This window comes from Etheostoma spectabile, unplaced genomic scaffold (assembly GCF_008692095.1).
Source record: "Etheostoma spectabile isolate EspeVRDwgs_2016 unplaced genomic scaffold, UIUC_Espe_1.0 scaffold546, whole genome shotgun sequence".
Lineage (NCBI taxonomy): Eukaryota > Metazoa > Chordata > Actinopteri > Perciformes > Percidae > Etheostoma > Etheostoma spectabile.
In genome coordinates this window covers 490,197-500,899 of record NW_022605626.1, presented here as the reverse complement: position 1 = coordinate 500,899, position 10,703 = coordinate 490,197, and the positions used below count along the sequence as shown (strand labels likewise).

General features: G+C 43.3%; 1 protein-coding gene across 1 annotated transcript in view; it reads left to right on the top strand.

The window, feature by feature from the left end:
- Positions 1-10,684, top strand: part of ajm1 (apical junction component 1 homolog) — an 11,998-nt gene extending 1,314 nt beyond the window's left edge. Inside the window, exon 2 of the mRNA XM_032511936.1 lies at positions 6,531-10,684. Coding sequence (XP_032367827.1) covers positions 6,585-9,857 — 3,273 coding nt within the window. The 5' untranslated portion in view covers positions 6,531-6,584 and the 3' untranslated portion in view covers positions 9,858-10,684. The remainder of the gene's footprint in view (positions 1-6,530) is intronic.
- The last annotated feature ends 19 nt before the right edge of the window (positions 10,685-10,703 follow it).

Below are 10,703 nucleotides of genomic sequence, written 5' to 3'. Positions count from 1 at the left end.
TCTAACAGAAAGATTACAGTCCTGAGCTGAATATGAAGGCTGAACCAGGGACCCATCCAGTAGTTGTTGGGACGTTTCAGTCTAGACCAATGGGGTCGCTCGACCAACCAAAGAGCTAGCGCCCCGTGGCTCGGTGGCATGATAATACAGCCACCCCTAATTCACTGGTGCAAAAATAGATCCAACCAAGTAGCCCGCATGCACAGCAGCGTCCTGTCAGCATGGGCTGTCTTGTCTTTGATCAACTTTTGGATGTTTTCAGGGAGAATTCAGTACCTGGGTATTTATATCTGTGTAGACGTGAACCTTTTCCGGTGTCTGATGTGTCTTTGAGTCTTCATCATATCTGTAGTCATTTAAGGGGCTGGAGATAGTTGTCTTGACACTGCAGTATCTAAGCTCTGTCTGCAAGGTTTGGCTTCTTTTGTAAGAAAATTGTAAGAGATATTATATAAACTGGTAGGAGTATTATAACACCTTTACTCGTCATGAGGTGGTTGATGGTGCTATATGTTACACGTTAATACAAGCTACTCACTGCTACTTTGTAACTGGCAGGATTGTAATTTAACCTTCTCCAACACTAGAGACCAACTCGGTGGGGTCACACGAGCCGTGACGCCAAACTGGGTCAGGGGCGTAAAGAGGGGGGGGAACCCTTCACCCCTTCACTACCTCCTAGTGCCTCCCTCTGGTGCCCTGAGTCGGACCACGCCCCTTTTAAAACTCAGCCTTTATGTTGATGGAAAGTTTTGTGACTGCTACTTTCCGTCATTTTATTTCTCCACAGAAGAACATGTTTTTGTTCTGTAAAGTTTTCCAGCTTGTTTTCTTTTCTGTTAAAAACTACTATTTAATTATGACTCCACCTGGCGCTGGACGCCACGCAGTGAATGCAGAGTCATCAAATCCTCTTACAGTTTATTTAGCGCTAGCCTCAAGATATTTGTAGTTCCTTAGGCCACACTTTGGTCAGTTGTGTCTAACCAGAGAGCGACAGACCAGCTGGACATGTCCTGGAGCTTCGTGATGCTTCCACCTCCACATGGCCAGAAACAGCATCTAACAAGCATGAAGCACAGCATGGAGAGCTGCTTAGTGATGCCCTGAAGTGCACACTGCAAAAACCCCGTTCATGAAGGGTGACTCTGTGGCTCCTGATTCCCATCCAGGGCTGATGGAGTGCGCCCCCCCCCCTCCCTGCACACCTTGGGGTTGTAGATGAGCTTGCAGAACAACCGGAGGTTGTTTGACGAGCCCGCCACAGTCCATTGCTTTTTATTATATAACAGTAACAACTCTCCCTCTGTGTTTAAGTTGGCTGACTTTATCTGTACCTTAACAATATGTATTTGTGCAGATATTGTTTAAAACGCGGTTATGGATAAGGTTACATGTACCCAAGTTCATTATTAAAAGTAGAGATGGGGGTGGGGAAGAGGATTATCGTGCTGCCAACGTTAATACCTTTCATGCAGAAGGTGAGAGTTTATGTCCTGTCAAAATTCAACATACATTACATTTTATTAAGTCTCCTCAATATTTTTCTAACTTTAACCCAGTGTTAAGGCTATATAACGCTAAATCATAACTCATGCACAAATATCATAGAAACACATGTTCAAAAACAGATACAGGCATTACAGGATCATCCGTAATCAAAATTCTGTATTGACAATGTGGTTGGGGGCACGAGGCCAAATCACAGTAAACATAAAAACTGTAATAAGGAGATCTCATATTAGATGCTATAGTTTAGAGATATGGACGTCATGATTACAAAAAAAGTCTGTGAATATGTGTAGTGAGCTTCGGATATCGCAGCTCTATGGTGCTATAAATGACAGAATTCCACATGTGAACATCTCTGCTAACATCATTCAGGGTTTCCACTGGGTCCTAAAAAGTCTTAAAGTTCAAAATCAAAATTATAGGTCTTAAAAATTCTTAAATTCTCTGTAGTATTGTGTTACTTTTCAACAGGTCAATGTAACGCTGCCTCTAAAGCTCTTTGACATGTCTCTGTTTAATTCTGGGGTGATGTAGTCCAACTAGAACTCGCTGTATTGGGACTACAACTGAGACCAGCATGCTGCAGCCAATCTAGACCCCAGTCCTGTAAGGCCAGTGAGGGAATCGGGGGATTGTTTCAGACGATGTTTCCGGGCTCTGACATGTGACTTAGTTTTTGACGTCGTTGAGGGTCTTTTATTCATAATGGTCTTACAAAGTCTTAAAAAGTGGTACAGTTGACGTGGTGAAACCTGTAGAAACCAGCCTGTCCTGGTTCAGGGAGAACTATGTCACAGCATGATGATGACTAGAACAGCAGTTGACACTCAATAACAACAAGTGTTTAAGAGCTACATTATGTGTGAAATATTGTTAATGCAACCACATCAAAGATTGATTTAGTAGGGAACACAGACCAACCAGGAAATGCTGCTGAAGCATGAAGCCTCTGGGCCCAGGTGAACTACACCCATGTGGCTACTCCATCACAAGCATTGAAGAGACTCAGGAGGTAATAGTGCAAATGGAAATGGAGCAGGAAACAGCATTTATAGAGCTGAAGAGTCAGCTCGCCTAGTCACATGGAATGGGGTCAAGAGGCTGAGCCACGTGATCCTAGAGGCTAGTCCAGTCCAGTGGAACTAGGAAGAGTCATAATCCAAAGGTCTCGCTGTTTTATCACAGTGAGCATGTTGTAATCTACTGTAAGGTGACCTTGGGTCCTGAAAGGCGACATCAAATGAGATGTACTGCCCCAGTTTAGGGCTGCGTCTACTTGCATTAAGACTAAAAGAATGATGAGGCCCGTTGTCATTGGCTTTAGCTTGGGGCCTGGTGGTTGATGCACACACTCACACACTGGAACACCAGCCACCATGTTCCTGCTATTTACTGATAGCCAGCGCTTACCTCAGGCTAATTAGTTAGCCAGTATGTGGTGGTTGTGGGCAGGAGTCAGCCATTCTTCCAAAAGAAATGAATGAAATAAATATTACCCGATCATTGACCGTTAACCGACAAGCATCCACCACATCCACCTGTGTGGCGGTGGGGTGTGTGTGTGTGCCTGGCACACTCTGGTTAGGTACGGGTTAAACCCGCCAGTCCTCATCCATATCATGGCGTACGTCCAGCAGAGAGCCACCAGCACAAAACGTCTAACTAGTAGTTAAGACCTTTAATAATGCAGACACTCAGGGTTTTTAATACATTTGAGTTTGGCTTATAATATTATCGTTAAACGGTTTAACTAATAGTATAAATCCTTCAGACTTCTTTTCTTACCAGTTATACGGTTAATCCTGCGTTTAGATTAGTTGATAAATAACCTTTTGTCTATGTGCTGTGTTACATTTAGTTCACTGGTGTGTTCTAGTCATGTGGATGGGTAAGATTTTAGGTCAAGATTAAAGCACACTTACACTCTACGGGCCCAGTGTTGTAGGGACCTGAAGAAGACAATGTCATATCCTCTCTCCCAGTTATTTGACCTTAAACTAGCAGCTTCTTTATGTGGCGTGCTATGGGTGACAGAACACCAACAAAGCAGAGTTCACTGACTGAAATATAATGGAGCTTGCTACCCATTCTTAGCATGTTGCTAAGTATTACTGCCTCTCTTTTGGACACAGGGTGTATAGTTAGTTGCCAGACTCTCCATGCCAGCTGAATGCCAGAGAATGACATATGACCTAATTTTTGATAGGAGCAACATAGTGTAAGACATGATCTATTTTCTCCTTTCTCTAAACTCACTGAAAGCTTTCCATTGTCATGATACACGTTACTGCAAACAGTACATCGTCTTAATACCCCTACAGCTTCCTAGTGCCAGTCCGATGCCTGTATTTAAGTAACATGATGTAGGCCTGGGACTGGGATCGTTCTGTGTGTGGAAGGCAACAACAGTCCGCAATAGTATAGAAACAGAATGGAATGTAAGAGTCTGGTCATCCCCCCGATCCAGATATTTGAGTCCAGTATCAGATGGGTACATCCCTAGGTACATCGTCTTGATGCACCTTAATGCAAAAAAACAAATCTTACCTAAAAGAAGGCAAGACAGGTATATCATAAAACAGAGCCTTCAACATTAAGTTCACTCTTACAGCCATCATGTTTTAAATAGGCAGAATCATTGGAATTGTTGGGTCTTTGTAAATGCGTAAAGTGTCTTGAGATAAAATTGTTATGATTTGATACTATAAGTTGAATTGAATTGAATCACTCCCATTTGACCAGCAGCTCTTGTATGATGTGACGTTTGAGTATTAACTAAAGTTCCCTTTGTGGTTCCATTAAGAGGGGATTTTATACTGTCACTCTAAATATATTGATTTGATTTGATTACCTATGACTGAACCCTCATTTTAAAATTTCATTTAATTTCATTTAGTCTTTCATTGGAATTGCAGTAGGAGGAGCTCTTTTAGTGGCTAGTATGAGCAGGAGGACTGATGACAGGAATATCCAACGTAGAACCGAGTCTGTAGAACACTATCAGTATTACACGGGGGAATCAGTGTGTAGGGTTAAATGGTGATGTTGGGGGAGGGGAAGTGTAGAGAAGATGAATTAGTTCTGCCTGGAGAGACCTGTTCTGGGGTGTTCAGTGCCCATGGGAGAGAGTTCAGCCTAATACAAAATACCCACAATGCACCATAAAAACATTGCTCACAATAATCACTGACCAGAAGTAACTGCTACACTTCCACAGGAGAAGTGACATCCATTACACTCCCTAGTCACTCACTAGCTCCTGAAGGAGGGAGCAGTTTGAGGCAATAACCAGCCCTTATTGTTATGTTTTTATAGTTTCCATTCAAGTTTTACAGAGGACTGACCCACCTTTAGACTGCATCGGTATCGGCACTAGGGTTGGTACGTCTGTGGCCTATAACAGGCCGTCCTCAAATACAATCACGTGTTCTGTTTAACCCTTTAAACAAAGCTTTTATTATGTCTACAAGATCGTAACACACACTAAATATCTGTATACAGTAGAAATGAGTGGAAGTGAGTGTCAGTGGTGCAGGACATTAGAACCATGTTGATGGGACTTTCTGTCCATTGTCATTTGAAATCCAGTGTCCTTCTCTGGGCCTATTAGCAATAACCCCTGTGGTTGATCTGCCATGTAGACCTGTTCTAATCATGCAGTGTGTATCTGCTTATCTTACCAGCAGTCATTATGGGAGAAACCTTTTGATATACGATTTAATCAGAAAGGGCATATCTCTAGCATTTTATCAAAATCCTATGTTTGACCGTTGTCCACCAGGCTGTGGTTTTACCAGTACTCCCAGGTCCTCGGGCAGGGGTGGAGGGCTTGGGGTTGGGTGTAAAAACTTAGTTCAGTAACCATTGTTTTTTTCCCCTAATTTTAACTACAGGTGACCAAAGTTGGTAGTTCAAATCCATTTTATTTTATTTTAATTTTTTTTATGATTACTGATTAAAGACAACGTCACTAAGACGAGATCCAGGTGGGAGGGGGCGCTAGGGGTGGAGTTCTGACTCCAACTCTGAATCCAATTGTGCCCACGGGGGTAGTTCACAGTCTGATCTATCTTACATGATTTGGTCCTGGCCAAGACCAGGCAGGGTCTTCCTGGTCTAACCCTCATTGGACGTGCAGCCCTGTCCATTACTGTCCATTTTGGAGTGATGGCTGAGCCATTATTAATTTGAGCAATATTGACATGGTTGCCTTTGCTACACTTTTAGCCAGATGGAGAATATTTCTGGCTTGGAAATCGTTGACTTGACAAAATCAAGCAGCTTTTTCTTATAAACTGATTTTCTTTTTACATTCAGTGTTTCTTGTTATCAGTGTCTTCTTCTTCTTTCCTGCCTTTGCTGGAAAATTGCTTCGACCTCTGGTGCATAACTAAAAACCAACTGCCAATAAAGCCCTTTTTCAACTGCATGAATTTTCCCCAGAGACCAGGAACATTTTGAGGAACCAGTTCTGTTTCGACCACAGCAACAGGGTCTACATTTAGTTCTGGTGACACTTCTGAAAGTATAGGAAGCTTTGGGTCGGGGTGTAGAGGGATGACCGTTGCTGGTTGGGCTAACGGGCATTTTAGGCCTTTATTTTGATAGGACAAATGAAGACATGAAAATGGGGGGGAAGGGGGGAATGACATGCAGCAAAGGGCCGCAGGTCTGAGTCAAACCCGGGGCCCTCTATATGTGCGCCTGCTCTACCAGCTGAACTAAACTGGCCACCTTCACACCATTTTAGGATGAGGATACATTAAAATTCAAGTTTGGCTTTTCTATTAACTTCCTGGCTCAATTGAAAAAGGACAGAGAGAAAGAAAGAGAGAAAATGCCATGCTGAGAGAGAAAGAACACCTGGAAATTTGAACATGTTCAAATCCTATTAAATCAACTGTGTGAATTGTGCCTGAACTAAAAGTGCTTTGAGTAGTTGACTAGAAAAGCAATATATAAATACAGTCCAATTACATAAATGTCAATAACTAAAATTCTTTTGTTTACCTTTCCAGGCAACATCAACACTAAAGCAACTTAATGGAGAAAACTAGAGGAGTCCCTTTAAGATGACACGCACAGACCCTCCTAACATACTGGTATCAACTGTGCATCGAGACATTAAAGTGGTCCCCATTTCTTCACACTTCAAGTCCTTGCAACCCTCCAAACAATGTGATTCAACAAATCACAGCACACTGGAGGACAGGAAGAGCAAAGTCAATAAGAGGCACTGCCGAACCTTTGACTATAAGTCATTGGAGTACCCAAAATACTCAATGGAGTCCCCATACAAGAAGGCTGATAGGCATGCCGCCAACCCAGATGTTGCCTGGAATGCTTTGGGCCGCCAGCAGAGATACCGCTTCTCTGCTCCAGACATTTTCAGCCATAGGTTAACTCCTCAACCAATGGCTGCTGATATGACCAGTGACGTTGTTGTCCCAGAACAAAAAAGAAGGACCAGGTCAAAAAGTGCCCCTAGGGTCCAGACCAGTCTCACCCCTGTGTCTTTTGACGGGTCCTCATCTTCTGGGAGGAAGGGCAGGGAGTCCCAAAGGGCTCCAAGAGACTCTCGCTGGAGACCAGAAGTATCACAGCGTAAGGAGTCCTCCCATGCAGCAACTAGGGCTCATATGCATGACGTCCATCCCATTAAGTTGCAGCCTCAAATAGGCGACAGCAGTAGATACTCACCTCACTATGCTGCTGATCATTCTGAGGATGGAGGGCTGGATAAACCAGCAATTAGCCCTCATGTCAGGTGTCGGGTGGACATCAAACCTGATGACGGAGCATTACATCATACAGGACGGAAACAGGCTACACCTCATGTGGATATTCCCTGGCAGAGGCACCACAGTGGGGGAAGTAGGAGTCTGACTGTGCCACGCTATTTCTCCTACTCAAGAACACCAACTCCAACCGATTCGTTAGGTACAGAGGCTAGGCAAGCTTATCAATATTCCCGCAGCATGCCAAATAGTTGCCTTCAACCCATGGAGATTCCCCTGCAAAGAATGCCTTCATCCGGTGATTACTATGGTAGGGAGCGCAGAGCTCATTCCAGTCCTAATGTGCCAACCAAGTTCTTTTATGCAGATGACCCAGGGAGATATGTTACTACTGCTCCTCCCCAACCAAGTTCTTGCTTTCATGATGAAGGCTACACACCAGGACAAACATATACTCCAAAAGTGCAATATGTACAAGATCCAAGGACTCGAATGGTGCACGCTGTAGCTACAAGACCCTATTATCCTGAGATGGAGCCCTATCCTTACTCTGTGCAGACAGGGTATCCCAAACCCTATGCAGCAAATGAACCAGGGCCATACATCATACAGACACCTCCATCAAGAATATTCTATGGCGATGATCCAAGGTCTTATCAAATCCAGACTGCTCCGCCAAGGTTTTATTATTCCAGTGACATGTATGCAATGCCACCAGAGCATCACGTCCCAGCAAGGGCGTATTACACGGAGGGCCGGAGACATGCTAGAGTGATTCAGGCACAAACAGATGACTGGTATGGCTCAGATGCATCGGGTTATTCCACCAATCCTGCCTCTTATGTATCTCAAGTCACTCCAACCAGAGTTCGTCAGGAGCCTGTGTTAACACCATGGTACGCTAACCCATGTGTAGAACCGCAAAGAATTGCCACAGATTCAAAATCGTACTCAAGGTCCTGGGACAATATTCTCAACTCTCGTGTAGAGAAGGAACAGCCTCTTCCTGTGCAGCGGGGTCAGAGCTATGACGATCTTCTTGACTCGAGGAAGCCTGCAGCCGCCACAGGTGACAAACCACAACCAGTGGTAGTAAATCTTTCCAGTTCACCAAGACGCTATGCAGCCTTATCATTGTCTGATAACTCACTAATTGACAAAAGCCCAACAGAGACATCAAAGAGCACTGCTAGTAAACTCTGGTTTGTCACGCCTGAGATAACAATCACTGATAATGACATTCGACCTGGAAAACTTATGAAGGCGGAAGGACGGTCTGCCAGTTGGGACATCCTTGACTCCAGAGGCACCCAGCAGGGTCCAGAACTGTCTCAGCGAGACTTTGAAAGCTCAACCAAAGAGAAGACACACGACAATGCCTCCCTACAGCAAAGCCTTGAACAACTTGATGAACTTCTGGCAGATCTTGTGACAGATTACAAGCCACCCAGTAGAAGGGCGAGTGAGGACATTCTTGATCAACTAAAGAAGTTAATTGATGAGGAAGAAGCAGTGTCTCTGTCCAGGAAGAGCTCAAGGGCCTGTCAGGAGGAACCAGCTCCTCTTGACAAACAGCCAATGTCAATAAGAATGAATCCGGATGCTTTTCGAGACATGGACGGGGCAAGTGATGCAATGAAGAGCGCTGATGAGTGCTCCCCAGATCAGAGCCCAGATGAGGATGATACAATGATGTGCTCTAACAACAAATGCCGGAGGACAGAGACCCTGTTTAATGCTTGCCTATATTTTAAATCCTGCCACAGCTGCTACACATACTACTGCTCTCGTAACTGTCGCAGGGAGGACTGGGACATTCATAAAGAAAGCTGCCTGTACGGAAGAATTGGCAGCATATGCCGTCACATCATCAAACACTGCCGGGAGACTGTTGACGTTCACAAAGCCTTTTCCCGTATTGCCAAAGTTGGCTACCTTTCTCGAGGTAGAGGAGTCCTGTTCCTCGGTTTTCCAAATCCCGCGTCATCCAGTAATTTCCTGCAGTATGGCCTGGATAGTCTACATATGTCTCCTACATACCTGTCCCTCAGAGAGCTTGAAAGCTTCAAGGACAACCTAGGGGAGTACTGTAAGGAGCTGCAGGAAGCTGGTAAAGAGTACGACCCTAACGAATGTTTTATCTTGAATGTATCTATCGCTGTTGGGGACCAACTGCCTGACGGGCCATCGCCAAGGAACCAAGCTCCAACTGTCCGAAAATATGCAAAGGTAGCACTGGCTTCCTTCAGCCCTGAGAGAAAGGTCCACAAGAAGGAAAGTGACATGGAAACGCTTATTCTCACTCCCCCCCCGGGAACAGCAGATATCGACAAAGAGGGAGAGGAAGGCAGGAAGGCTCGGGAGATCTGTTTTATCAATATCCAACGGGAGTTAAGGATTCGAGGGGTTTTCCTACGCCATGAATACCCCCGGGTGTATCAGCTGCTCTGTGAGTTTGTGGAAAGTAACAGAAGGTTCACCCCCACCACTATTTATCCTATTGATAAGAGGACCGGTAAACAGTTTATGTGCATGATTATGGCTGCCTCTGAGCCCAGGACGTTGGACTGGGTGGGCACCCCCCATCTCCTCGATGACATTATTTAAGTGCACCTTTTGTTGTAAATATATATGTATAGAAATACATATATATTGTTAAACATATTTATATATCAATCCAATTACAAACATTTGTAGAAGTATTTTGTTATCAAAACGATATATATTCATGTCTGCTTGGTCAGTATTATTCTTTTTCAGAATATTTCCTGTCAGGTTCAGAATGAGTACAGTACATTATTTATTTTAATAATTTTAACAAGTACATAATTTTTTATCCAAAACAAGTTATGTATCTGTATCCTGGTCATTTACTGTTAAAACACATTCCCTTTGGTAGGGTTTCCTTAGATGACATTATGGTATTTTGATTTTTGCAAATTATTAGCAAAAATGATTAGCAATTATTACCATGTTTTTCAAATTCAGCCTCTTTAAATGAGAGTCCATTTCTGTAAGTGACTACATGAATATTTTTCATATGTGACTTTAATGGTATATCATGTTGAAAATATTATTAAAAACAAAACATTATTTTCTTAGCTACAGAAATACTTTCTATGCAAGGTTGCGTCATGACTTAAGTACCACATTCCTGTAGAAGGAGATGTTTCTGTTATATATTCTACACATCTGTAAAGAAAGTTGTTTCTGACATTGAGATACAATATTGAAAGTTTGGTGGCAAAGTAAATCAATAGAAAATAATGAAAGCTGAAGAAGAAACATTCATGCTAAAAATAAAGAAAAGGCACAGAATCTTATTGTGTAACTGAAAGTTAAAGTGCTCATATTCTGCTCATGTTCAGGTCCATAATTGTATTTTGAGGTTGTACCAGAATAGGTTCTTTTGGTTCAATTTTCAGAAAACACCATATATTTGTTGTACTGCAC